The sequence below is a fragment of the Euleptes europaea genome, chromosome 18 (genome assembly GCF_029931775.1).
Source record: "Euleptes europaea isolate rEulEur1 chromosome 18, rEulEur1.hap1, whole genome shotgun sequence".
Classification (NCBI taxonomy): domain Eukaryota; kingdom Metazoa; phylum Chordata; class Lepidosauria; order Squamata; family Sphaerodactylidae; genus Euleptes; species Euleptes europaea.
The window spans coordinates 7766018-7793776 of record NC_079329.1 but is presented as its reverse complement, the minus strand read 5'-3'; the positions used below and the strand labels follow the sequence as shown (position 1 = coordinate 7793776).

Sequence of the window (27759 nt, the reverse complement as noted above, 5' to 3'; positions counted from 1 at the left end):
TTCATCCAATTTTTATCCCGCCCTTCCTCTTGAAAGTCGGGCTCAGGGGGGCTAACAACCATATAGTTATTATGGCATTGAAAAACTAATCATAAAAAAACTTATAACATACATTTAACAATTAAAACCTAAATTAACTAAGGCTATCTAAAAACTACTTAAAAGCTGGTGCCTGATAATCTAAAAACTACTTAAAAGCTGGCGCCTGATAATAAAATTCCCCTTGGATTATTTATCGCCCCACGGGGTGGGGGGAATCCTCCTCCAATGGATGAGCAAAAACCACAACAGGGGACGCAGCAAAGAACAGCAGGGGCTCCAAACACTAGATGGGCCCAGCAGGGGAGGCCAATTTATAAACAACTATCGCAGCCCTGAACCATAGGCCTGGCAGAACATCCCTGTCTATCAGAGCTCTTTCATCATACTTTCATTGGCCCAAGAGCGAGGGCTGCACCTTACTTCCTTTTATCCATATTTCTACGGATGAGATTCTGCATTTGTTTTTGAATGTAACGTCGGCCGCTGTGACTCCCATTGATCAGGAGAACAGAGGGATAGAAACAGTTTAAACCGATAAAACGGGAGTTGCTCCAGAGATGTTCCACGCAGTGTCTGGCTAATCCTCCTGTCCTGATCTCCCCCGCTTTCCTCATTGCAGAAAACCTGTGGAGCAGCTACCTGATGAAAGGCGAGATCATCGAGAAGCCGTCCTTGCACTCGGTGGACGTGTTGGGAGCTCTCAACCAGCAGTATGTGCTGGGCGACATCACCACTTCCTTCACCCTTCTTGTGGGCATCTTTTTCCCCTCGGTCACTGGTAAGGGCTGGGCCGCCGTGGGCTGTTGTTCGGACGCGTTCCCAGAACTAAACCTCAGCCAGAGGGTAGACTGCTGACCTTACTGGAGTCTCACCTCTCCCACAGATTCACGTTGCTTTGAGCAAATTGGTCTCTCAGCTTAGGGAATGGCGGCTTAATTCTGGCTAGCCTTAAGCCCGTAGCTGTGACTGCGGTGCAAAGGAGCTTTATTGCTTTTCACCTGTAATGGTTCACTTTGGGCCACAACTGCAAATCTCCCCAAATATTTCCCTCCCTAAAATCAAACATTTGTCTCTTCATTAAAGTGATGCCTCCTTTGCAGAAATGTTTATTTAAAGGATACACGTGTATGTGTATTAAGTGCTGTCAAGTCTATTCCGACTCCTGGCGACCCTATGAACCAGTTTCCTCCAAAATTTCCTCTCGTTAATAGCCTTGCTCAGGTCTTGCATACTGAGGGTTCATAGAATCATAGAGTTGGAAGGGACCACCAGGATCATCTAGTCCAACCCCCTGCACAATGCAGGAAATTCCCAACTACCTTCCCCCCCCCACACCCCCAGTGACCCCTACTCCATGCCCAGAAGATGGCCAAGGTGCCCTCCCTCTCATGATCTGCCTAAGGTCATAGAATTAGCACTGCTGACAGATGGCCATCTAGCCTCTGCTTAAAAACCTCCAGGGAAGGAGCACCCACCACCTCCCAAGGAAGCCTCCACTGAGGAACTGCTTTAACTGGTAGACATGGCCTCTTTGACAGAGTCCATCCATCTCATGTCGGGTCTTCCTCTTTTCCTGCTGCCTTCAAATTTTCCTAGCATTATTATCTTTTCCAGTGACTCTTTTCTTCTCATAATGTGACCAAAGTACGATAGCCTCAGTTTAGTTATTTTAGCTCCTTGGGACAGTTTGGGCTTGATTCAATCTAGAACCCACTTACTTGGTTTTTTTTGGCAGTACACAGTATCCATAACACTCTTTTCCAACATTACATTTCAAAGGAATTGACTTTCTTCCTATACACATGGGATACACATAGTTTCTTAATATTAAGTGATGGGATAGTTTTTACACCCTATGATGTGTTAAAAGATCTAAGGTGAGGTGTCGTAAAGCATTTTCAGGGCCCTGTCAATGTTCAGCTATCAAGACCTTTCCACATGTGAGTTCTCTGTTTTTATCTCCACAGGGATCATGGCTGGATCTAATCGTTCTGGGGACTTGAAGGATGCCCAGAAATCTATCCCTATTGGTACCATCCTGGCCATTCTCACCACCTCCTTTGTGTGTATCCTTCCTGGCAGAAGGGTGGGGCCCAATAGGGTAGGCAGGCAGGAGAAGGAAGAAGAAGAGGAAGAGTTGGTTTTTATATGCTGGTTTTCTCTACTTTTTAAGGAGCCTCAAACCGGCTTACAATCTCCTTCCCTTCCTCTCCCCACAACAGGCACCTTGAGAGGTAGGTAGGGCTGAGAGAGTTCTAAGAGAACTGTGACTAGCCCAGCTGGCTTCATGTGGAGGAGTGGGGAATCAAACCTGGTTCTCCAGATTAGAGTCCGCTCCTCTTAACCACTACACCATGCTGGAGGGAAACAGCATTTAGGTATGGAAGTATCCCATGCGTTCTTGCACCGTGCAACAAGCTGCTCTCTTGTGCGCTTACTTCTAACAGCTCCTTAACTGTGACACACCAGATCTCAGCAATGTGGTACTGTTCGGGGCTTGTATTGAAGGTGTTGTTCTCAGAGACAAGTAAGTATGGTGCTTTGGTTTCTCCTAGCTCTATAAATGCGAGGTAGGGTTTCCCCCAGGAAGATACCTGTGACGCCAAAAGTGTCCTTAGAACCCCTTTTGGCCTGTCTCCCTATGAATGTACGTGCCGTCAAGTTACAACCAACATACGGCGAGGGACTTTCAAGGCAAGTGAGCTGCAGAGGTGGCTTGCCATTTCCTTCCTCTGGAGACCTTTCTTGGGGGGCTCCCATCCAAGTACCAACCCTGCTTAGCTTCCAAGATATTTCCTTTATTCCTTAGAAGCTCCTTGATCCATTGATCTTGAACAGCATATATCTAGTGTTTGAGGGATATAAGGACTGAAACAAATCTTGCCACTGACAATGTAGCTTTGGGATCCCAGTCACTTAGTAAAAAAGGCATTATGTCAGACACAGAGGCATTATATTTATATGTTAAAAGGGGAGCGATATAATGTGATCAAAGTTCCTCGTAAAAGCAGCATTCCAAGAAGGCATGAGCTAATGAATCGATAGAGCCAGAAGAGCAAGGACAGGTCCTGTCTGGATATGGTAGCTTCCAAGATCTGACTCGATCGGGCTATACCATGCTGCCTTCCCTCCCCCTGTCTCCTTGGTCCTTTGTAAATATTATCCAGTTGTAAACAATGGATTGGTCTATTATTCAACTATAAATAGGCATCTAATTTAATTGTGGATGCAAATTGCACATCCTTTCGGCTAAACGCTTGAGGTCTCGTTCCGTTTTTCTCCTGTTGGGTAGGTTTGGCGACGCGGTTCACAAGAACCTGGTGGTGGGGACACTCTCCTGGCCCTCCCCTTGGGTCATTGTCATCGGTTCATTCTTCTCCACGTGTGGGGCTGGGCTGCAGAGCCTCACTGGCGCCCCCCGACTTCTGCAGGCCATAGCGAAGGACAACATCATACCGTTCCTGCGGGTAGGGATGGCAACTCCTTCTTATTTGGTCATGGATAAAGAGAGTATTGCTTGCAGTGATCTTGTTTGCCCCTTGCCAAATTACTAAGGCTGCATAGCGTCTTTCTCTCTTTTTGTCCCCCACACCTCTTGTGTAGGTATTTGGCCACGGGAAAGCCAACGGGGAGCCCACCTGGGCCTTGCTCCTGACAGCAGTCATTGCGGAATTGGGGATCCTGATTGCCTCTTTGGACATGGTTGCCCCCATCCTCTCCATGTAAGTGGCAAATTTATCGTAGAGCCAAACTAAACGTCACGGCAGCCATGGGTCCATCCCACGGCCGCTGGTGCCATTTTCAAAGCAGTTGTGCGTGTGTGTGTTAAATGCCGTCAAGTTGTTTTTAACTTATGGTGACCTTATGAATTCATGACCTCCGAAATGTCCTCTTTTGTTTTGTTTTGGTCTCATCATAGGGTTTCCAAGCGATGAGATGATCAGAAGTGGTTTTCTATTGCCTTCTTCTGCTCAGTAGTAACCAGGGTTAGCTAAAGTGTCACTGCTGTTGTCTAGGATACATCTTCTCCCAGTGTCACCTTCCCCTACTGCTGCTGCCCAGTAGCTACCCTTCAAGGATTACTCCGCCCCCATCACCACTGGAACTGTCTGTTCTCTTCTGCTGATGTGGCCATTGATCCCTGAAGGGGGTAGACGCATCCTCGTCTGGTGTCTCAGCTGTGACTGTTCCGCCTTGAGTGACTCTGCTAGGAGATCAGCCTCTTGACTGAGTCTAAACTCCCTAACAGTATTGCTCTCCGCTTCCCTGATACACACAACCCCCTTTACCACATTAAGATGTGCAATTGCGGTTTCTAAGAAATTGCTGCAAGGCCCCAAACTGAATCGGTTGCACAGTGCAGTGGCCCCAGGAGCTCTTATAAGAACATAAGAAAGGCCCTGCTGGATCAGACCAAGGCCCATCAAGTCCAGCAGTCTGTTCACACAGTGGCCAACCAGGTGCCTCCAGGAAGCCCCCAAACAAGACGACTGCAGCAGCACCATCCTGCCTGTGTTCCACCGCACCCAAAATAATAGGCATGCTCCTCTGATACTAGAGAGATAGGTATGCAGCATGACTAGTATCCATTCTAACTAACAGCCATGAATACCGCTCTTCTCCATGAATATGTCCACTCCCCTCTTAAAGCCCTCCAAGCTGGCAGCCATCACCACATCCTGGGGCAGGGAGTTCCACAATTTAACTATGTGTTGTGTGAAAAAACACTTCCTTTTATCTGTTTTGAATCTCTCACCCTCCAGCTTTAGCAGATTACCCCGTGTTCTAGTATTATGGGAGAGGGAGAAAAACTTCTCCCTGTCCACTCTCTCCAAACCATGCATAATTTTATAGACTTCGATCATGTCTCCCCTCAGCCGCCTTCTTTCCAAGCTAAACAGCCCTAATCGTCTTAACCGCTCCCCATAGGACAGTTGCTCTAGTCCCCTAATCATTTTGGTTGCTCTTATCACACCACCCTGAAACAGCCTGTTTCTGCACTTGAAAAGGGTGCAGGGAGAAGGAAGCAGGAGCTCCTAGGGCCTCACCACAGTGTTTAAAGAGCTACAACTTTGTCTGAAACGGCATCAGCAGCCACGGGATGGACCCCTCGCTGCCATCACGTTCAGCTCGTAGTTTGGGAACGTGGACCCCAGGGCCTCACTTTGGTTTTCACCTCTCTCCCAGGTTCTTCCTGATGTGTTACCTCTTTGTCAACCTTGCCTGCGCCTTGCAGACCCTGCTGCGCACCCCCAACTGGAGGCCACGCTTTCGGTATTATCACTGGTAAGGAGCATCTGGGTAGCCGAAATGGGAGAAAGCGAGGAATGGGGACGAACCGGAGGCAGAGGATTTGGGACAGTGGTGGGAACTGGGGCTCCTGAGTCCTCCGCCTAGCTGTGCAGAAGGGATAGCGGTTTGTGGGCTAGCATAAGATTTGGAAGGAAAAAAAGTTAGGCTGGGGGTTTGGATTCTTTGGTTATCTCAGGGCTGCGTGTATTTTCTGTCTGGATGACACCACACATGCTGACAACTGCGTCCCATTTTTAAAAAGTTGTTTTGCTGCCAAGTTAAAAAAGTCAATTTTGGCCTCCATGCCTCTGTTCTACTTTCTGACCCCCCCTACTGCTTATTGAAAGACAAAATCTGAATTATATGAATATATTAGCTCCTGGAAGCAGAATAAAATTATGTGAAACAAATATATACCGCCTTGAGCAGGTAGTGCGATTGCAGGGCTCGCTTATTTTTATATACACCAGTGGTTCCCAAACCTTTCGGGCCACCGCCCCCTTGGTTCCACAAACTTAACCCCCACTCCCCCTACTCTATCCAACAAAACAGCTAAAGGGGCCCACCTCTAGCACCCCCCTGCTGCCCCCATGAACAGATGAAGCTGCCTTCTACTGAATCAGACCCTTGGTCCATCAAAGGCATTGTTGCCTACTCAGACAGGCAGCGGCTCTCCAGGGTCTCAGGCAGGGGTCTTTCACATCACCTATTTGCCTAGTCCCTTTAACTGGAGATGCCAGAGATTGAACATGGGACCTTCTGTATGCCAAGCAGATGCTCTACCACTGAGCCACAGCCCCTCCCCAAAGGCCTCGGACATTAATACATGAAGCTGCCTTATACTGAACCACACCCTCGGTCCATCCAAGTCAGTATTGTCTACTCAGACTGGCGGCGGCTCTCCAGGGTCTCAGGTAGAGGTCTTTCACATCACCCACTTGCCTAATCCCTTTAACTGGAGATGCTGGGGATTGAACCTGGGACCTTCTGTATGCCAAGCAGATGCTCTACCACTGAGCCACAGCTCCTCCCCTTGCCTCTTAGTGCCCCCCTAGGTAATCCCACCGCCCTCCAGGGGGTGGTACTGCCCACCTTGGGAACCACCTTGATCATGTAGTGTGATCGCAGGACTTGCTTATTACTTTGATTCCGCTTGGCTGTCGAAGGGGACCAGGGCTGTATACTGCTGACAGCCAGCAAAGGACCGCTCTTGTCTCTTCTTGCAGGGCACTTTCCTTCATGGGCATGAGCATCTGTGTGGCACTGATGTTCATCTCCTCCTGGTATTACGCCATCATCGCCATGGTCATCGCGGGAATGATCTACAAGTACATTGAATTCCAGGGGTGAGTGCCTCCAGCTCTCGGGGGGCTCTGAGGTCCCGACGCCTTAAAGGCAGCCCTAGATAGCAAAGCGTGTGCAGAACCTCCGGGATTCTTCATTTCATCCAGCCTATGGCACCACTGCCGGTATTACCAGGGTTGCTAATGAGTTTCTGGGGATCATAGTCGTTTAGTACTCGGCTCTTGGGATCTGGGTGTTTTTAATCTTTGGGGAGGGGGAAGCTAAGATGCCTGCTTTCCCTTCCCCCACCTAGCATATCTGTTCCTGTGAAAAATGCAGATGAAAGATATTTGGAGCCTTTGAGCATCTTCCTTCACTGAGATTTATATCAGGGAAGAACTCAATTGTTACGAGGGCCTGATATGACATAAATGTCACTTGGTTGGGCCGGTCCATGCCTCGGCAGCCCAGATCGGGAATGGGTGGCTGCCTTGTGGAGCCAGTGTGTTGTAGTGGTTAAGAACGGTGGTTTGGAGTGGTGGACTATGATCTGGAGAACCAGGTTTGATTCCCCACTCCTCCACATGAGCGGCGGAGGCTAATCTGGTGAAGTCGATTTGTTTCCCCACTCCTACACATGAAGCCAGCTGGGTGACCTTGGGCTAGTCACACTCTCTCAGCCTCACCTACCTCACAGGGTGTCTGTTATGGGGAAGGGAAGGTGACTGTCAGCCAGTTTGATTCTTCCTTAAGTGGTAGAGAAAGTTGGCATATAAAAACCACCTCTTCTTCTCGTGGGCTGGATAAGAGCTCTCAAGGGGCCAGATCCGGCCCACAGGCCTTATGTTTGACACCCCTGATTTAGACAGTAGCGAGGGAAAGGGCTGAAGCCTCCAACATCCGACTCCTTCCCCCGAGGTGGCTCTGCCCTTGTGGTTTCTCCTTCCCACGCCTGCCCCTCTTCCCAATGCTTCTGGAAAGGGGGGGTGGGCGTTGGGGAAGGTCGCCCTCCCGATCTCCTTTAGCGGCTGACCGTGTCGTGCTTCCCTCTCAGGGCCGAGAAGGAGTGGGGGGATGGCATCCGCGGCCTGTCCCTGAGCGCGGCCCGCTTCGCCCTGCTGCGCCTCGAGGAGGGGCCGCCTCACACCAAGAACTGGAGGTAGGAAAGAGGGACTGTCTGCTTCTTTGGGTCTGCTGCCTCATTGCGGGGTGGTGGTGGTGCGTACAGGGTGCAGAACTGTGTGCATCCGTCCGTGTTAAAGGCAACCCCGTGTGCATTTCTGGATCTCTGCTTCCGTGTGGCGGCCCGAGACCGTTGGCCTGCCTTCCCCCTCTCTCTGTGCGCGCTGCGGACCTCCTTTTCTCCCGCAGGCCGCAGCTGCTGGTGCTGCTCAAGCTGGACGAGGACCTTCATGTGAAGCATCCGCGCCTACTCACCTTCGCCTCCCAGCTGAAAGCAGGCAAGGGCCTCACCATTGTGGGCTCGGTCATGGTGGGCAACTTCCTGGAGAGCTACAGCGAGGCGCTGGCTGCTGAGCAGGTGAGCCTCGGCCCACGCTCACCAAGAGACTGGGCTTCACACATGAAGCTGCCTTATACTGAATCAGACCCTTGGTCCATCAAATCAGTACTCTCTTCTCAGACTGGCGGCGGCTCTCCAGGGTCTCAGGCAGAGGTCTTTCACATCACCTACTTGCCTAGTCCCTTTAACTGGAGATGCCAGGGATTGAACCTGGAACCTTCTGCATGCCAAGCAGATTCTCTACCACTGAGCCACGGTCCTTCTCAAAGGCTCTCCAGGGTCTCAGTCAGAGGTCTTTCACATCACCTACTTCCTTAGTTCCTTTAACTAGAGATGCCGGGGATTGAACCTGGGACCAAGCAAATGCTCTACCACTGAGCCACGGCCCCTCCCCATTAAAAGAAAGGTGCTGGGACTCAGGGCTCTGTTGCTGTGTGTGTGTGTCTCAAGTGCCGTCATGTCGCAGCCGACTTACAGCGAGCCCTGGCAGGGTTTTCAAGACAAATAGAATCACAGGGCCATCTAGTCCAACCCCCTGTACAATGCAGGAAATTCACAACTACCTCCCCGTACCCCCAGTGACCCCTACTACATGCCTGGAAGAGACTGGGCTCACTAAGAGACTGCTTCAACCATTAAAGGAGAGCCGCTGAGATTGAGGGTACTCTCTCTGTGTGTGTGTGTGTGTGTAAAGTGCTGCCAAGTCGTAGCTGACTTATAGCAAACCCTGGGGGAGTTTTCAAGGCAAATAGAATCGTACAGCTGGAAGGGACCACCAGGGCCATCTCATCCAACCCCCTGCACAATGCAGGAAATTCACAACTTCCTCCACCCCAGCACCCCCAGTGACCCCTACTCCATGCCCAGAAGATGGGGGGAAACCCCTCCAGGATCCCTGGCCAATCTGGCCTGGAGGAAAAATTGCTTGCATTTTCTGACGGTCAGAAGTCGCCCCGTTCCCGCACATTTCCCCAGCATTTTCTGGATTTGTGTTTCGCCCACATCCAGAAAACGTGAGGGAAATGCGCAGGGAGAGCGAGGTGACCTCTGACAGTCGGAAAATGCAAGCATAACCAAAGCAGAGCCCCAAGGTAGTCGGCGTGGTGACCGCGAGGAAACGCTCACAAATGGCCCTAGTGTATTAAAATCTCAAGGATTGACTCCTCCTTGCCTAATCCCGCTCTGGCACAGTGTTCCTCAGGCTAGGACAGGATAACAAGGGGGTGGCTTTAGCCCGCCTGCCCCCTCAAGCAGCCCTGGCACGTGTCGTTTCAGACCATCAGGCACCTGATGGAGTCGGAGCGGGTGAAGGGCTTCTGCCAGATCGTGGTGGCTGCCAAGTTGCGCGAGGGCATCTCCCACCTCATTCAGTCATGTGGGCTGGGTGGCATGAAGCACAACACGGTGGTGATGGGCTGGCCCAACGCCTGGCGCCAGAGCGAGGACGCCCGCGCTTGGAAGACCTTCATTGGTAGGGTCTCTCCCGAGGGCGGGGAGGCGGGAGACGAAGGGGCTCTGGCCTCCTTCGAGGGTGGAGCGGCACGGCTTTCAAACTCCGCTCCCCCCCGCAGGCATGGTGCGAGTGACGACAGCGGGCCGCCTCGCCCTGCTGGTGGCGAAGAATGTGACCTTTTTCCCCAACAACACGGAACCCTTCCCCGAGGGCCACATCGACGTCTGGTGGATTGTGCACGACGGCGGGATGCTCATGCTGCTCCCCTTCCTCCTCAAGCAGCACAAGGTGTGGGTGGCGAATGGGAGGGGGGGTGCGGCCGGTCGGAGGGAAGGCGGGGTGGCCGCCGGGGGCCCACTGACTCCTCCGGCTCCTCCTCCTCCCTCCCAAGGTGTGGCGTAAATGCAGAATCCGCATCTTCACCGTAGCCCAGCTGGAGGACAACAGCATCCAGATGAAGAAGGACTTGGCGACCTTCCTGTACCACTTGCGCATTGAGGCAGAGGTGGAGGTGGTTGAAATGGTGAGAAACGTCAAGGGGTGTGTGTGACAGTCTACATGCAGGGGTGTCAAACATAAGGCCTGCGGGTTGGATCAGGCCCCTTGAGGGCTCTTATCCAGCCCAGGAACCAGCTGAGGCAGTCACCCCCACCCCCAGTTCCGATCTGGGCTGGCGAGGCATGGCCCGGCCTGATCAAATGACATTTATGTCAGATGCGCCCCTCGTAACAAATGAATTTGACACCCCTGGTCTACAGGGTGCTATTCCCCCCCCCCTTTAGTCAATATTTTGGATGGGTACCAGGGAATAAAGGGCTGAGGGATCAGTTGATGAACAGAGAAATAAAACGAGATGTACTGAATACAAATATGCCACCCCTCCACTCAAACAGCCCCTGAATTTAGCAGTCGCGGCTCTCCACAGCCACGAGAGCTAGCTCCTTGGATCTGTTTTGTTTGTCCATGCTTTCTGTCTTCAAAGGAAATGCACAGACCATATGGTGACCATATACTCCAATGTCCAAGATGTCACAGTAGCTGTTCAGATTTCTGTCAGACACACACAGATACCTTTTGAGTATTATTTATTTAAATTAAATTTATATCCCGCCCTCCCCAGCGACGCCAGGCTCAGGGCGGCGCACAATATATTTAAAGCATCATTTTACAGTTAAAGCATTCATAAATAAAAATGTGCCCCGTAAAAACTTATTTTGGCACATTTTGCGGTGTAGACTACAGCAAATAATCAGCTAACCCCCCCCCCCCAACAATAATCCACAGAAGAAACAGGAAATGGGTTTGGGAGGCCAGCGATTGATGGAGAACCGTAGCTGACCTCGACCATAGGCCTGGTGGAATATCTCAGTCCCACAGAGCCCTGGTCTCTTTAGAAAGGCTATTCCACCAGGCAGGGGCCAGGGCAGAAAAGGCTCTGGGCCTGGTCGAGGCCAGCCAGACCCTGTTTGTATGTAGTTCATTCAAACATATTGGTCAGATAGAGAGCAAAGGAATCCGAGCAGTTATGGCTGCGTTCTCTGTGTTGGGGCTTCTGCTTTCAGCTCTCCTCTCTTGCCTCCGCTAGCACGACAGCGACATCTCCGCCTACACATACGAGCGCACCCTGATGATGGAGCAGCGTTCCCAGATGCTGCGGCAAATGCGCCTCTCCAAGACGGAGCGGGACCGAGAGGTGAGCTTGGCTGGGTTGAGCCAGGGCAGGAGGGGAGAGGCGGCCACGCCGACGCTTCCCGGTCGCGCCTTCAGTGAACCCCCTTGCTCCCAGGCCCAGCTGGTGAAGGACAGGAACTCGATGCTGCGGCTGACGAGCATTGGCTCCGACGACGACGAGGAGACCGAGACGTACCAAGAAAAGGTGCACATGACGTGGACCAAGGACAAGTACATGGCCTCCCGCGGGCAGAAGCCCAAGACTCTGGAGGGCTTCCAGGACCTCCTGAACATGCGACCGTAAGGACTTACGGACTAACCGTTCCAGCTCATACCGTGACCGGTTCACTGAATAGAATTCTTTCCTGCCTTACCTATAACAAAGAGTCTGGTGGCACCTCGAAGACGAACCTGCTTATTTCGGCATAAGCTTTTGCAAGACTTGGTCAGATGACCACGGCTTGCGGAAGCTATTGCCAAAATAAATGTTAGTCTTTAAACTAGAGAGGTGTAGTGGATAAGAGCGGTGGTTTGGAGCGGTGGACATTGATCTGGAGAACCGGGTTTGATTTCCCAACTCCTCCGCATGAGTGGCGGAGGCTAATCTGGTGAACTGGATTTGTTTCCCCACTCCTACACATGAAGCCACCTGGGTGACCTTGGGCTAGTCACAGCTCTCTCAGCCCCATCTACTTCACAGGGTGTCTGTTGTGGGGAAGGGAAGGTGATTGTAAGCCGGTTTGATTCTTTCTTAAGTGGTAGAGAAAGTCGGAATAAAAGCCAACTCTTCTTCTGAAGTGCTGCATTTTGATGGCAGCAGACTAACATAGCTACCCCTCTGGAACCAACATTTGTTGGCATCCTAGATCCTCTTGAAAGAGTGACACAAAGGATTGGATCCAGTGGAAGGGATTTCCCTCCACAGAATGGGGCTCTCACCTCTCCCGTCTGACTGGAGACCAAAGGGGCCTTTAAAATTCTGCTCCCTGAGGCACAGGGACTCCCAGGTCACAAGGGTGACAGCTGCAGTGGAACAAGGGATTAATCAAAAATCCCCCTCCTGCTTCTGTTAGTGGAAATCTACCACTGCATCAAGACCCAAGACTCCGTCTTTATATTTCTGACTCCCAGCATATGCGGGGGTCATGGTTCTTTGTTTGTGCTGTCGCTGACAATTTGTCCTCTGGTGCTGAGCAAAGAACTTCCCTTGCAGTGCCGGGTAGCGAATCAGACTAACCTACCTCGCGGGGTCACTGTCAAGACAGAATGGTGGAGGGGAGAACCACGCATAAGGCCCTGAGCCCTTTGGAGAACAGGGGGGGGGGAATGCATGAAATAAATGTGTAAACCAGCTTATTCCATGCCGGGTCCCAATGCCATCGCCTCTCCCTGCCGCTACAGGGACCAGTCCAACGTGCGCCGCATGCACACCGCGGTGAAGCTGAACGAAGTCATCGTCAACAAGTCTCACGAAGCCAAGCTAGTGCTGCTGAACATGCCGGGGCCACCTCGTAACCCCGAAGGGGATGAGAACTGTATCCTTTCCTGGGGCTGGATCTCACGTGGGGCACGCAGAAGGTGCCAGGTTCAATCCCCGGCATACCCAGTTAAAAGGATCAGGTAACAGGTGATGTGAAAGATCTCTACCTGAGACCCTGGAGAGCCGCTGCCAGTCCGAGTAGACAATACTGACCTTGATGGACCAAGGGTCTGATTCAGGATAAGGCAGCTTCATATATCCATATATGCCCACTCCTCCACATGAGCAGCGGACACTAATCTGGAGAACCGGGTTGGTTTCCCCACTCCTCCATATTAAGCCATCTGGGTGACCTTGGGCTAGTCACAGCTCTCTCAGCCTCACCTACCTCACAGGGTGTCTGTTGTGGGGAAGGGAAGGCGATTGTAAGCCAGTTTGATTCTTAAGTGGTAGAGAAAGTTGGCATATAAAACCCAACTCTTTTCCTCCTCCTCCTGGTGCATTGCAGGCTCCTTGACTTTCCTTCCTCTGCAGATATGGAGTTCCTGGAGGTCCTGACGGAGGGGCTGGAACGCGTGCTACTCGTGCGAGGGGGCGGCAGTGAGGTCATCACCATCTACTCCTAGGGGGAGCCAGGAGGGATCCCCCGTCAGTGGACTTTTTGGACACACCAACATCCGCTTCCTGCCTGTCACCACCTGCCACTCTTATCTCCCAAGGAGAGCAGCTATCAGTGCCCTGCCCCCTTTGCTGTTACTTCCCTGGGGCTGGCTGGTTTTCCCTGGCGGGAGAGAACAGAGGCTGGAGATTTCCCGTCCCCTATCCCTACGGGAAGAGACGTGTTAGAAACCGCGGAAGCACGGGAGTGAAAATTGATTTTATTGAGGTAGAGGATCGCTGTGAAGATTTCCTCTCCTCATCCCTCCCCCCCCCCAGTGTAGGGTACATAAAGGCAAATGCTGTTTTGGAGGGGGGGGTGGTGTCAAAGGAAGCAAAATTCAGGAATGATCTCTTTTCCACCTGAGTCACTGCTGCTCTCTCCTGGCTATGGCGAGAATCGAGCAACGTCTTTCGTGCGCAACATGGTTTGGATTGAGTAAACGGACTGTTCTGTGTCAGAAAGCCATTGGTGGTATCGCTACAAAGGGCTAGGGTGGGGGAGAAAGGTGATGGTAGCCCTAAAAAGGAGGGAGATGCAACTCCAGCTATGCCATTTCCTCCTCCTGGCAAGTGCCAAAGTCTTTCTGCCTTCTTCGATATCAAAGAGAGGGGGGCACTTGGAAAGGCAGAGCAGCTTGTACAGTATTTATCCTCCTCCCTGGGCCCTGGCTGTGAAGGAGGGAGGGGACCGCTTGCCCTCTAAATCGGGCCGGAGGTGGCATATTCATGGAAGACCAGCTGTACCCGCCCTCCCGCTTCCTCCCCATACGACTCCGGCAGTCCTACCTGGCCAAGGAAGGCGGGCTTTTCTTTTCCTGCTTGCGGTCTGCAATTTGCCAGCTGGCTCTACTACGGAACAGAGGGACCGAACTGAAGAGGTGGCCCTGGCTTTTGGCCGGAGGCGGCCCACGGCCAGGAAAGCCGAGCAGCTTTGGCAACAGACCTTTGCTTCCTACTGCAGTTTTATGCCCTGGAGTTGCTACCCCTCCCCTCCCCAAGCTTGGCAGGAAGAGGGAGACGATCAGATCTCTATGCCAAACAGTTACGAGCAATCCCCCCCCCTTTTTTAGAACAGGCATGTCTGTTGTGAGGATGCAACAACGTACTGTATTGTGAGCTTCGGAAAAGTATTCCCCACCCCAAACGGGGAGATCCTAAGGTTGTCACCCTACCCACTTGCAGTGACGGATATCTGATTCTCCTTTACACCTGTCCCTGGCTCAGCAAGCGCGCAGGGACCCCTCTCCTCGGAGTAGCCTTAAAACAGACGAGTCTCTGGCCTCTCCTCCGGTTTCATTTTGAAAGGGAACCTCACACAGCTGTTTCCCATCTCTTATGTTGCGAGAGGCTTTTTTTTAATTTATTGGGGATGTGATCTTGTTTACATAGCATCAAGTTTTAGGCTGATTCTTTTTTTTTCTTTTTTGCTTCCTGAATTATGTAAGGAATAAACTTTTTATATATTAGTTTGTCGTTCGGGCGTGTGATTGCTAGCAAAGGTTTCTAAGCAATCCATCCTGTAACATATGCATGCATGCTGCAGCCTAGTTATTTTCATTACTGTAATGGACATGTAAGCTGCAATGGGCATTGTATGCTCAAAAAAAATTCAGTATGCTTGCCCCAGTAAGTTAGCTCCTGTGCTTCAAAGATGCTGATTGTTGGATGGCTGTAGCGACAGGTGGATTCACACATGCAATCAGACCCGCACAAACAACATTTTCATTCCATCCTATATATGCAATGCCTTTCAATATCCACCTTGTTTGTTCAGGCGATGGCCCCCTCGCCTCTCGAAAAACAGCTGAACTGTTAAAACCAAGCAACGCAAATGCTTGGTGCTGAGGGTCCTGTGGCCTCCCCCATTCTGTGGGGTTTATTTTGAAATAGTTTCCACTGGCATTTATAAAAAGGGTACACAGTACCAGAGGTCAGCAACAAGAATTCAAAGAATTTAATTTTTTTTTGCAAAACAATGTGTATAAAATTTATGACAAGTGAAAATACAAAAATAATTATATTTGTGTCACAATACGACAGACAATTCTTCGGTATGCCAGTACCTAATGTGTGAAAATACAACAGCTATTTACAAAGTCACACATCAAGAAATGAATTCACAGTAAATGATGATTCTTAACAAATATAAGCAGTGTCACACATCCAAATTACAAAGAATTCTTCAATACAAAGACAGGAATGCTGGCTGTTAGTTCCTGTTTCGATTTCTTTATCAGTCCACATGGCCCTTCGTTACTGAAGCCAAAATTTTTCAGCAGATTCAAAATATGAATAAGTCATCAATGTGTGTCTACCAGCAGGAACAGATATATTTATTTTTGAATTTCACTTTTCATAAATTTTATACACTTTTTTGCACAATTCTTTTTTCTTTGAATTCTTGTTGACCTCTGGTACTGTGTACCTTTGCTTTTCTGAAATTCTGAGGTCTTTCTTTACCTCTTTTCGATTTGATTATTAAAAAGGGAGTGACAGAAGACCCTGCAAGGCCCCGAGCCACCTCCCCTGCTTAATGGTCTTTTAGCATCTTTAGGCAGTCTTCACTCTTATCCACACTGATCTAATATTTTGTAAAATGAGAAAGCCGAGTTTCCATGCTAGATTTTGTGTCCACATCAAGAAAAAGGCACTCCTTTAAAACATCTTTATTCCGATTGCAAAAGAGGCAGGCAAAGGGAGCAACAGTGCAATTTGGGAGAAGGGAGGAGGACGTGGCTGGCTGGATAACACACACACATGGCAAAAATAAGTCTTTCACATTTGCAACCGTCTGACAGCTGGCCTTCAACAGAACCGGACCTGCTTCAAGCCGGCGAGCACGATCAGTGCGTTGAAAGGAGGACGGTGTTCAGCGGCAATGATCCGGACACCCGCAGCAGCTGGCTTCAGGGATCAGGTAGGATCATAACACTAGACCCCCACCAGTGAACTCCATGCGCTGGGAATTGAGGAGAGAAGAAGGGAGTGTCACCCACAGAACTGAGCAAACATCTTCACAGCCAAAGTGATATCTTTGCGAGCAGGCTCCAAAAGAACCAAGCACGAGAACTCAGCCTCATCGCATGAGCACATGAAGCTGTCTTATATTGAATCAGACCCTCGGTCCATCAAAGTCAGTATTGTCTACTCAGACTGGCAGTGGCTCTCCAGGGTCTCAGGCAGAGGTCTTTCATGTCACCTACTTGCCTAGTCCCTTTCACTGGAGATGCCAGGGATTGAACCTGGGACCTTCTGCATGCAGAGCAGATGCTCTACCACTGAGCCACAGCCCCTCTCCACAGCTCTCAGGCAGAGGTCTTTCACATCACCAACTTGCCTAATCCCTTTAATTGGAGATGCCGGGGATTGAACCTGGGACCTTCTGCATGCCAAGCAGATACTCTACAAGCTGAGCCACAGCCCCTCCCCAAGCACATCATCACTGTGCTCTTGTAAACTGTCTGCTCCCAGTAATTTTCCACAAAGGAAAAGAGTCAAGTGACACTGGTCCCAGGCCACCAACCATCCCCGCACCAGACTGCAGCGGGCATGCCTCTCACCTGTCCAAACACACACACACACACACACACACGTATTTCTCTCTCCTCTAATCTACCAGGCCCCACAGTCTTCTGTCACTCACCTCAGGGGGCTCGATGAAAGCCAGCCAGTCAGAGGCGTGAGTCGGCAGCAGCCCCATGGACTGACACTTGTACACGGCCAAGGCCAACCCGAGAAGGTTGCCGATTAAGTACACCAGACCCTGCAGGAACTTCTGGCTGGAACTCTCCAGCAGCTTGAAGGCTGTAAGGGGGAAAAGGGGGGACAGAACAGTCGGCAGCCACAAAGCTCCAGCCCTGGCCCGGTTTGGATCTGAAGGTGTGTCGGGCACTTCTTTGGAATGCTGTGCCACACACGCCCAATCTTGACAAAGCTACTGTTCATTTCATCAAGAGGCAGTTTGGGGCGAAGGGGAGGCACAGCTGCAAAAAGGAATTTCTGCCTGGCCCATTTCACAGTCCCAAGCACACTACGCTAGCACAGGGCAAAGGCTCAGTACTGCCGAAAAAATGTTAATGGGAGGACCGTCCATGTAGTCTTTTCTGCTAAGATCACAGCTGAGAACCACAAGGGAGAAAAGGCCAACTGGTGGGATTTTAGGTAGTAACACACTTACTGGCTGAGATGGACATGAGCGCTTGGATGGGCCTCCACGCCATCATGCAGACCATCATGGTGGGGAAGATGGAGATTGTATTGCCTGCCATATACATGATGAACAAGTTCATGGGGATTTGCTTCAAGGGGCCCAGGGCGATGTCCCAGCAGCGCTGAAAAGAAGAAGAGTTTTTATATGTCGCTTTTCTCTACCTTTAAGATGAATCAAACCGGCTTACAATCACTTTCCTTTCCCCACAACAGACACCCTGGGAGGTAGGTGGGGCCAAGAGAGCTCTAAGACAGCTGTGAGTAGCCCAAGGTCACCCAGCTGGCTTCATGTGTAGGAGCGGGGAAACCAACCCAGTTCATCAGATTGGCGTCCGCCGCTCATGTGGAAGAGTGGGGAATCAAACCCAGTTCTCCAGATTAGAGTCCACCGCTCCAAACCACAGCTCTTAACCACTACACCACGCTGGCTGTCAGTGATTTTCCACAAAGGTGGGAGAGAGGAGAAAAGGGGTGAATCCACGATACATGCAGACATTTGAGTTTACATCTCACTTTCCTGAACACCGTCCCCACCCTAGAGGAGATTCCTGGTGGTTCTTTCTGCTCACCCTCAGAGTACACCAAAGAATCCAGTGGCTAGCCACCCCTCCACCTCCGTCGTACCTTTTCCACTAGGATACGGTCCGTCTCTTGCACGCTCGTGTCCGGCACCTGCTTGTCTGAGTAGCCTACAGGATACATGGTATCCCCTTGCCCGCCGCCTCGGTCACTGCGGCCCCTGGCAAAAGGAGAGAGGCGGGATGCGCTTGAGCCAAATTCAGATATGCCCTGGGGACGCAGCCAAATTCAAGGTCTGTTGACTCTGGGAGCCCAGGAACTGACCTCTGCGTTGGTACTTACCTACTGCCACTTCCTGAGCCACTCAGCTCAATGGCCCATTTGAAACGCCGTCCGCGGTTGGTCACAGCGCCCCCCGGGGTGCTCATCTCTTGCTGAAATAGAGGCAGGAGGACAGGTGATGTGAAAGACCTCTGCCTGAGACCCTGGAGAGCCGCTGCCGGTCTCAGTAGACAATACTGACTTTGATGGACCCAGGAGTCTGATTCAGTATAAGGCAGCTTCATATGTTCATACGTCCTAAACCAGCACTCTCTAACCACCACACCCCACTAGCAGCCAGTCCCCAAAATCATAGAGTTAGAAAGGGTCACCAGGGTAGGGTTGCCAGGTCTCTCTTCGCCACCAGCGGGAGGTTTTTGGGGTAGAGCCTGAGGAAGGCGGGGTTTGGGGAGGGACTTCAATGCCATAGAGTCCAGTGGCCCAAGCGGCCATTTTTTTCCAGGCGATCTGATCTTTATCAGCTGGAGATCAGTTGTAATAGCAGGAGAACTCCAGCTATTACCTGGAGGTTAGCAATCAAAAATAACACCTCTGTACCATTACCTAAGGTTAGAAAAAAAAAGTAAAGGAACAAGTTAATAACAATGCAAGATAACAATAGTAACAGAAAAGGGCAAGAGTCCAGTAGCACCTTAAAGACTTAACAAAAATATTTTCTGGTAGGGTATGAGCTTTCGTGAGCCGCAGCTCACTTCTTCAGATACAGCTAGAATGTGAATCAATCTGTCTTTAAGTAGAGGAGAGTGAATTCGGACAAGCATTAGTCTGTAAATGTTAACAGTATGTAAATGTGAATAGCAGGCGTGATGGGATTCGGTGTGGTATGCAGAAGAGTCTGTGATGTCCAGGGGAGAGATGGGTGTGGAGAAATCAGCATTGGTATAGTAATAGTAACAGAAGACTTCTACCTTGGATTGATTGTTACTCTTATTGGACTATACATATTTCATTGTGTGTATTTGTTGGGCTTTGTAGCACTTGGTTACATCCAATACACTATTGTTATTTTGCATTGTTATTAGCTTGTTCCATTACCTGGAGGTTGGCAACCCTACACCAGGGTCCTCTAGTCCAGCCCCCTGCACAAGGCAGGAAATTCACAACTACCTCCCCCCCGCAACACATGCACACCCAGTGACCCGCCTACTCCATGCCCAGAAGATGGCCAAGATGCTGATGTGGTAAATGGGGGTTCGTGGGGGAGAGAGAGAGACCTGAGATCATTATCATGAAAAACAGTTTATTCCAGCTGGTCACCCAGTCGCTCTAGCAAGCAAAATAACTGGGCCCCGATTATACTGGGACGCACACTTTTAACCAAAATCGATGCCTTGAGAGGACGTGTCAACACTCCACGCCTATCAGGTTGGTTACAAAGACTGGAACCTCTAGAGCTCAGGCAGTTATTTCCAGTTCTTATTGTTCACAGTAACTTTCCCCTGACATTTACCCTACTAACTTAGCACACACACACACAGCTAGCTAGTATCCAGGCAGACATTCTTCCCCTGGTAACAAAACACACACACTTAAGAGTTATCCTGCCCAGCAACAAGCTAATCCCTTGCTGTCCTAATACATTTACAGAAAGGAAAAGAGGATATTACAAATTGCTAAACCAGTGGATCTTCCATAGTCAGGGGAAGTCTACCTTGCTGTCTCAATGCTGTTGTGGTTCGGGGGGGGGGGAGAGACCGGAGATCGTTATTTCAAGAAAACAGTTTACTTGCAGCTGCTGACTCAGAGGCCCTAATGGGCAGAAATCTCTGAGCCCCGATCATACTGAGGAAGGGATATTTATCCAAATTCAAGATATGACAACCCATCAACATTCAGGGTAAAGCGGATAGCACTCCAGACATGGAGGCAGCAGTGTAGTAACAGTTTCACCCAGTTCTTCTTATGGTTTACGGTAACCCTCTGTGACTCTCGCCCCAGTTACTAGCACACAAAGATATCCTGCCCAGCAACAAGCTATTCCCTTGCTGTCCTAATACATTTACAGAAAGGAAAAAGAGATTATTACAAATTGCTAAATCAGTGGACCTTCCATAGTCAGGGGAAGTCTACCTTGCTGTCTCAATGCCCTCCCGCTCATGATCTGCCTACGGTCATAGACTCAGCATTGCTGACAGATGGCCACCGAGCCTCTGCTGAAAAACCTCCAGGGGAGGAGAGCCCCCCCACCTCCCGAGGGAGCCCCCCTAGCAGCCGGCCCCCAAAAGGAGTAGTATGCACGCCCCAAACACCCCAGAAGGTGTTTGGGGGCGTGCATACGACTGGTGCAAACCAGAGAGAAGGCCGGCGCTGCGCCCCTAAGGAATGCCTCTCTCCCCCCTTTCCCCCACCCCATACTCCTTACCACCGCAGCTGCGCCGGCTGTTGCAAAACGCAGCCCCGCACTTCCGGGTTGGCTCCCAACGCCGCTTCCGGGGGCGTCCCCCGACTCCCCTACGTCACACTTGGAATCCCCGCCTTGCTGGGAGGAAGAGGTCGCGGTGCGCCTGCGCGGTCCTGGCCATGCGAGTCTTACTAGGTAGGCGGATGCAGCCGCGGAGGATGCGTGCAAGCAATTGGGAAAGGGGGCGTTTGCAAACCGGGGTTGCACGCATTAGCTTCAGACGTGCCCGCCGTTGGGGCTGACCTGGGATGGGCAGGGGAGGGGAGGGGAGGGTTGCCAACCTCCAGGGGGGTGGAAAGGACAAAACAGTACGATGCCCAAATGATGCCCAAAGTCCAATCCTATGTGTACAATCCTAAATCAATGCATTTGTGTGTGTGTGTAAAGTGCCGTCAAGTCGCAGCCGACTTATGGCGACCCCTTTTTGGGGTTTTCATGGCAAGAGACTAACAGAGGTGGTTTGCCAGTGCCTTCCTCTGGACAGCAACCCTAGTATTCCTTGGTGGTCTCCCATCCAAATACTAACCAGGGCTGACCCTGCTTAGCTTCTGAGATCTGACAGGATCAGGCTAGCCTGGGCCATCCAGGTCAGGGCCAGTGCATTTACCTGGGCTGAATAAAGACCTTGCATTCATGGCTCATTACCAGTGCTGATTTCTCCACACCCATCTCTCCCCTGGACATCACAGACTCTTCTGCATACCACACCGAATCCCATCACGCCTGCTATTCACATTTACATACTGTTAACATTTACAGACTAATGCTTGTCTGAATTCACTCTCCTCTACTTAAAGACAGATGGATTCACATTCTAGCTGTATCTGAAGAAGTGAGCTGTGGCTCATGAAAGCTCATCCCCTGCCAGAAAATATTTGTGTTAGTCTTTAAGGTGCTACTGGACTCTTGCCCTTTTCTACTACTGCAGACAGACTAACACGGCTACCCACTGGGAATTACCTGTGTGTGTGTGTGTGTGTGTGTGAAGTGCCGTCAAGTCGCCTCCGACTCATGGCAACCATATGAATCAAAGTCCTCCAAAATGTCCTATCTTTGACAATCCTATACTATGCAAAAAATCTTTATCATTCAACTGCAGTAATGACCATGTTCTTGTAGATTTGAGAAGTATATTTTTGTATGTCTGTTTTCATTGTTGTGGTTGAAGGATAAAGATTTTTTGCACAGCGTAGGATTGTGCTTTGGACATCATTTGGTCATAGTGCTGTTTTGTTCTTTCCAACCTCCAGGGGATGGCTGGAGAGCTCCCGCTGGTATAACTGATCCCCAGGCGACAGAGATCAGGTCACCTAGAGCAAATGGCCACTGTAGGACATTATACCCCATTGCAGTCTCTGCCTTCCCCAAACCCCACCTTCTCCAGGCTCCATCCCTGAAATCTCTTGGTATTTCCCAAAACGGAGCCGGCAACTCTAGGAGAGGGGCTGCTTTGAGTGTATTTATTTATTTAACACTACAGCCCAGGGTGTGTCATACATCCTTCTGGCTGGAGAGGGTGGGATACAAAATTGAAAATAATAAATACATCTTTCCTTGATTTGATCTTTGCAACCGCCCTGTAAGGTAGGTGAGGCTGAGAGTGCGTGGACACATGAAGCTGCCTTATATTGAATCAGACCACTGGTCCATCAAAATCAGTATTGTCTACTGAGACCGGCAGCAGCTCTCCAGGGTCTCAGGCAGAGGTCTTTCACATCACCTACTTGGCTAGTCCCTTTAACTGGAGATGCTGGGGATCGAACCTGGGACCATCTGCATACAAAGCAGATACTCTACTACTGAGCCACAGCCCCTCCCCTCCCAGTGCATGACTGATCCCAAGGTCACCCAGTGACCGTCCACGGCAGAGTGAGGATTTGAACCCAGATCCTGTTGTAAGCAGTGCTCCAGAAGGCAAACCAATTTTAAGCCATGAGAATCTTTACAGGCTGTACTGCCCTGAAAACTGAATGCTGCCTTCTTCCAAAACACCTAGTTGTATTCTAGTGATCTAATACTTCATTACACAGATGCTCTGAGGGCAATGGAGTTAAGAAAAAAGATGTTAGGGTGTGTTATATGGGCTTCTGTGGTGCCTTTACATTAAACATGTTCACATTCCTAGCATTGCTATAAAATGATAATTCAATAAATGCCAACTTACCTAACCCTACAACCACAAAGAGAGGCCTTAGCATCTTTAGCGTATAAAATACGTGAAGGGAGTTGTGTTGGGATTAACAGAATCGTGTTATGTTAATAGCATAAAATGAACATTAACACAGACAACTTGCCTGTTTGAATTAGGGGGCGGAACGGGATTTGTGGGCCGAGCCTTAACGCAGCTGCTGAGAAGCCGTGGCCATGATGTGACTGCCGTTTCCCGCCATCCTGGGAAGGATCGGATCACCTGGGTATGTGACACGGGCTTTGCGCGAGCCCGGCTTCAGACAGGGTCAGACGAACGGTTCCTCTGAAGTGTACACTCTTTGTGAGAGCCACCGTGGAGGTGTGGTGCTTAGAGCATTGAGACAGTGCCGGGGGTAAAAGATTCAGTTCTCCACTGAGTCATAAAGTTCATTGGGTAACTGTGGGGCAGTCGCTATCCCCCCACATGACCTACCTTAGTGGGTTGTGAAGACAGAATGGACGAGAGAGGGAAAGCCACATATACTCGTGTGTAAAGTGTGCTGTAGGTTGTGACTGACTCATGGGGTTTTCACGGCAAGAGATGAGCAGAGGTGGTTTGCCATTGCCCGCCTCTGCGTCACATGCCCGGTATTCCTTGGAGAGGAAGGGAAGGAGATTGTAAGCCGGTTTGATTCTCCTTAAAAGGTAGAGAAAATTGGGGCTTTTTTAGGTCTTTCCCTCCCAAATCGGTAATTGCTATAGAGATATAACGCTATAGCACGATGGGGGGGGGGTAATGCAGGGGAAATGGCGGCTGATGGAGAAATGTGCACAGAAAACTCTTGCAGGGAGCCTATGTTGCCAATGCATTTGCAGCGACAGGGAATGCAAAATGGAGAATCTTTGCTGTGCAGATGCAGCGGTGAATAGCTTTTTGGCTTAACCTGAGTCTCCCCAGCCTTCGTTGAGGCCTCTTACAGCTATACTGCATCAAGTCTTGTGGGACTAAGGGGCAGATTTGAGCTGGGTGGGAGAATGACTGGTCCTGCGTCTCCTCTTCCTTCTGCCCCCAGGATGAGCTTTCCCGTTCGGGGCTGCCTCCCTGTGAAGGTGCAGTCAACCTCGCCGGGGAAAATGTACTGAATCCCCTTCGCAGGTAAGTCCCTGCTGGGGTGTAACTTCCAGATAAGTTCCCGGGGGGGGGGGGGATTGAATGTGGTTGATTTAAAAGCTTTAGTAGCGCGTGGTAAGAAGGATTCTCGTTGCAATAGGCAGGACAGGAGTGGAGGAATCCCCAACCTGGTTGAATGCGAGGAATTCTGAGAACAGGCCATGGGCATCGAAGTGAAATGTTTGACAGAGAGGTGGAGGGGGAACCACCACAAAACGTGAGGAGCCTCCTATGATGCCAGGCCAATTTCTTCACTGCAAAAAAGCCCCCAAAATCCTTCCCTGGAGGTTTTTAAGCAGAGGCTAGATGGCCATCTGTCAGCAATGCTAATTCTATTACCTTAGGGAGATCATGAGAGGGAGGCAATCTTGGCCATCTTCTGGGCATGGAGTAGGGAGTCACTGGGGGTGTGGGAGGGGGGAGGTAGTTGTGAATTTCCTGCATCGTGCAAGGGGTTGGACTAGATGACCCTGGTGGTCCCTTCCAACTCTATGATTCTATGAAATCTTTCCCAGGAACCTTTCTTCTCTGTGTTTTTTAGCGGGAGGAAAAGCGTACCGGGCTGCCCTTGGGCAGGCCTATGTAGCTGACCGTTGGGTTGGGACGAGAATGGTCTTGACACCCTGGCGGTCTCTCTTGGTGCTGCAGGTGGAGCGAATCCTTCCGCCAGGACGTGATTAACAGTCGGGTCGAGACCACAAGGACTATGGCCAAAGCCATCGCAGAGGCTGAACATCCCCCTCGCTCCTGGGTCCTTATCACCGGCGTAGGTATTTAACCCCAGGCTGAAGTATACTGTTATCCCTGCTTGGCTATTGTTGAAGGGGAATGAGTTTTTCTGGTAGAATGCAACTTCTCGACCTCAGTGTGGTGTAGTGGTTAAGAGTGGCGGACTCTAATCTGGTGAACTGGGTTAGTTTCTTACCCATGAAGCTAGCTGGGTGACCTTGGGCTAGTCACAGTTCTCTCCGAACTCTCTCAGCCCCGCCTCCAGTGTGGTGTAGTGGTTAAGAGCAGTGGTTTGGAGCCACTGGGTTTGATTCCCTACTCCTCCGCATGAGTGGCAGACACTAATCTGGTGAACTGGATTTATTTCCCCACTCCTACACAGGTGGGAAAGGGAGCTCTAGAGGCTGCCTTATACAGAATCAGACCCTTAGTCCATCCAAGTCAGTATTGTCTACTCAGACCAGCAGCGACTCTCCAGGGTCTCAGGTAGAAGTCTTTTCCATCACCTACCTGCCTAGTCCCTTTAACTGGAGATGCCGGGGATTGAACCTGGGACCGTCTGCATGCCAAGCAGATGCTCTGCCACTGAGCCACAGCCCCTCCCCGCCCATCTTGTGGCCCATGAAGGCCAAGAAGCGGATGGGAGGAAAAACTGAGCCGAACTAACCAAGCAGTTTTTAGGCTTCCAGTGTGCAGTATTTTTCTACACTTTCTGTCAAGAGAGGAAGGTTGTTAAAAGGTTGTTTCTGCTTCTTGGGGGTGAATAATTTGTGGAAGGCCTACCTAACCTTCCAGAAATTATTCCCCCCCCCCAGAGACAAAATGGAAGGCCTGCTCCACTACAGCGAAACACTAACCATCTCCCTGTATCCTGTATCCCACCAAGGCTATTACCGACCTAACCATACCACCAAATACACCGAAGAGAGTCCCGGCGGGGACTTTGACTTCTTCTCTCGCCTGGTGACCCGTTGGGAGGCAGCGGCTCGAGTCCCCAGCAATGCTACACGCCAGGTGGTGGTGAGATCTGGTGAGGCGGGAAGATGGGGGACAGGGCCATCTCCCTTGGGATGAATTTGAGGCTATCGGCTGAGGTGGCCAAACCAGCAGGGAGGGATTTGACAGTGTGCAGGAATTCCAGCGTGGTGTGGCGGTTAAGGCATCAGACTAGGGTTCTGGGAAACCCAGGTTCGAATCCCCACTCTGCCATGGAAGCTTGCCGGGTGACCTTGGGCCACTCACACACTCTCAGCCTCGACCCTGGCATGCATTTGGATGGGAGACCTCCAAGGAATGCCAGGGTTGTGACGCAGAGGCAGGCGAGGGCTTACAGTGAGAGCCCTTACTGTGAGAGAAAATCCCTCCCAAACCCAATCGCCACATAAAAAAGCATTTTAAGAACAACAACATAAAAAATGGAGCAATCTCAAAGGGGAGGGGGAGAAATCCAAGCCTCAGATTTAAAAATATTTTCTTCTGCTCTGAAAGAGCTCTGAGGACATAAGAACATAAGAAAGGCCCTGCTGGATCAGACCCAGGCCCATCAAGTCCAGCAGTCTGTTCACACAGTGGCCAAGCAGGTGCCTCCAGGAAGCCCCCGAACAAGAAAACTGCAGCAGCACCATCCTGCCTGCGCTCCACCGCACCCAAAACAATAGGCCTGCTCCTCTGATACTAGAGAGGATAGGTATGCAGCATGACTAGTATCCATTCTAACTAACAGCCATGAATACCACTCTCCTCCATGAATATGTCCACTCCCCTCTTAAAGCCCTCCAACCTGGCAGCCATCACCACATCCTGGGGCAGGGAGTTCCACAATTTAACTATGCGTTGTGTGAAAAAACACTTCCTTTTATCTGTTTTGAATCTCTCACCCTCCAGCTTTAGCAGATGACCCCGCTTTCTAGTATTATGGGAGAGGGAGAAAGAGAGGAAGCAGGAAGTATTTCAATCCCCGCCTCTGGCTGTGAGCGAAACCAAGTTTGCGTGCTCTGCACTTTGCCTTATGCATGGGGATTTCACCCAGGCTTTGCTCAGGGATGATGGAAGAGGCGGGTTAACAGAGGAACGGGAAGATCCAGACATTGCGAGGACTGGCAGCGAGGTCATCTCTAATGGAGGGGAAACTCATGCATAACTCCAAGGAACAACCAAGACAGACCAGGGGAGAATGTGAGTGAAAGTACCCATGCATAAACAACCTTTGTTTTCCCCATTTTGCCCCCAGGTGTTGTATTAGGTAGAGAGGGGGGAGCCATTGGCCAGATGTTGTGGCCCTTCCGCCTTGGCCTGGGGGGCCCCATCGCGTCCGGCATCCAGCCTTTCCCCTGGATCCACGTGGCGGATTTGGCAGGCATCATCGCGCATGCGCTGGAGCAGGAGGGTGTCAGCGGGATCCTGAACGGCGTCGCTCCCTCGGCGGTGACCACCAGTAACAGGGATTTTGCCCGAGCGATGGGATCGGCGCTCGGACGCCCGGCCTTCTTGCCTCTGCCTGGCTTTGTGGTCTCCGCTGTCTTCGGTTCGGAGCGGAGCGTCATGTTGCTAGAAGGGCAAAGGGTGGTGCCCAAACGGACCCTGGAGAGCAATTACCTTTTTGCCTTCCCCGACTTGCCCTCGGCCCTCCAGGATATTCTAACCTGAGGGAGGGGAAGTTTGGGGGTGGGGTCTGGATTTAGTAGCACTTTCTCAGCAGGTTACAAAGCAAAGGCAGTTTCCTTTCTTCTTGGCTGTGAATCCGTCACCAGTCCTCATACACATAAAGAGATACATTTGAGTAAGCTGTTCAAGAAGGTTTGTCTGTTCACATTCCCGTTTGTTCTAGAACCATCCAGTGGTTTGCTCCGCGGCA

The 27759-nt window shown here is 50.8% G+C and overlaps 3 protein-coding genes and 1 non-coding gene across 4 annotated transcripts in view; 2 read left to right on the top strand and 2 right to left on the bottom strand.

Moving 5' to 3' along the window:
- SLC12A6 (solute carrier family 12 member 6) overlaps window positions 1–13372 on the top strand; it is a 45027-nt gene extending 31655 nt beyond the window's left edge. The window contains exons 10-25 of the mRNA XM_056863149.1: window positions 662–820; window positions 2010–2108; window positions 2512–2569; window positions 3335–3509; window positions 3646–3764; window positions 5230–5328; window positions 6561–6680; window positions 7673–7777; window positions 7990–8158; window positions 9416–9611; window positions 9712–9881; window positions 9985–10116; window positions 11179–11286; window positions 11380–11564; window positions 12666–12799; window positions 13279–13372. Coding sequence (XP_056719127.1) covers window positions 662–820; window positions 2010–2108; window positions 2512–2569; window positions 3335–3509; window positions 3646–3764; window positions 5230–5328; window positions 6561–6680; window positions 7673–7777; window positions 7990–8158; window positions 9416–9611; window positions 9712–9881; window positions 9985–10116; window positions 11179–11286; window positions 11380–11564; window positions 12666–12799; window positions 13279–13370 — 2120 coding nt within the window. The 3' untranslated portion in view covers window positions 13371–13372. The remainder of the gene's footprint in view (window positions 1–661; window positions 821–2009; window positions 2109–2511; window positions 2570–3334; window positions 3510–3645; window positions 3765–5229; window positions 5329–6560; window positions 6681–7672; window positions 7778–7989; window positions 8159–9415; window positions 9612–9711; window positions 9882–9984; window positions 10117–11178; window positions 11287–11379; window positions 11565–12665; window positions 12800–13278) is intronic.
- Window positions 13373–16327: 2955 nt separating this feature from the next.
- On the bottom strand, window positions 16328–18562 carry EMC4 (ER membrane protein complex subunit 4). The gene is made up of 5 exons (XM_056863362.1): window positions 18475–18562; window positions 18238–18352; window positions 17582–17735; window positions 17048–17208; window positions 16328–16363 (listed from the first exon to the last, which is right to left on the bottom strand). Exons 1-5 carry the CDS (start codon window positions 18558–18560, stop codon window positions 16328–16330), a joined length of 552 nt encoding a protein of 183 aa, XP_056719340.1. The 5' UTR covers window positions 18561–18562.
- TRNAA-UGC (transfer RNA alanine (anticodon UGC)) lies at window positions 16626–16697 on the bottom strand. Its single transcript has one exon. It is a non-coding gene; the product is annotated as a tRNA-Ala (tRNA).
- Window positions 18563–20796: 2234 nt separating the features above from the next.
- SDR39U1 (short chain dehydrogenase/reductase family 39U member 1) lies at window positions 20797–27555 on the top strand. The gene is made up of 6 exons (XM_056864166.1): window positions 20797–21010; window positions 23183–23289; window positions 24079–24161; window positions 24825–24946; window positions 25792–25935; window positions 27136–27555. Exons 1-6 carry the CDS (start codon window positions 20797–20799, stop codon window positions 27549–27551), a joined length of 1086 nt encoding a protein of 361 aa, XP_056720144.1. The 3' UTR covers window positions 27552–27555.
- Window positions 27556–27759: the final 204 nt, after the last annotated feature.

Coding starts and splice junctions, on each gene's coding strand:
- EMC4 (XM_056863362.1), bottom strand. CDS start 18,560: ATGAGCACCCCGGGGGGCGCTGTGACCAACCGCGGACGGCGTTTCAAA. Junction 18,353..18,474: donor GGCTCAGGAAGTGGCAGTAG/GTAAGTACCAAC, acceptor TCCTTTTGCCAG/GGGCCGCAGTGACCGAGGCG. Junction 16,364..17,047: donor CTTTCATCGAGCCCCCTGAG/GTGAGTGACAGA, acceptor CTCAATTCCCAG/CGCATGGAGTTCACTGGTGG.
- SDR39U1 (XM_056864166.1), top strand. CDS start 20,797: ATGCCTCTCTCCCCCCTTTCCCCCACCCCATACTCCTTACCACCGCAG. Junction 23,290..24,078: donor GGAAGGATCGGATCACCTGG/GTATGTGACACG, acceptor TTCTGCCCCCAG/GATGAGCTTTCCCGTTCGGG. Junction 24,947..25,791: donor GGTCCTTATCACCGGCGTAG/GTATTTAACCCC, acceptor TATCCCACCAAG/GCTATTACCGACCTAACCAT.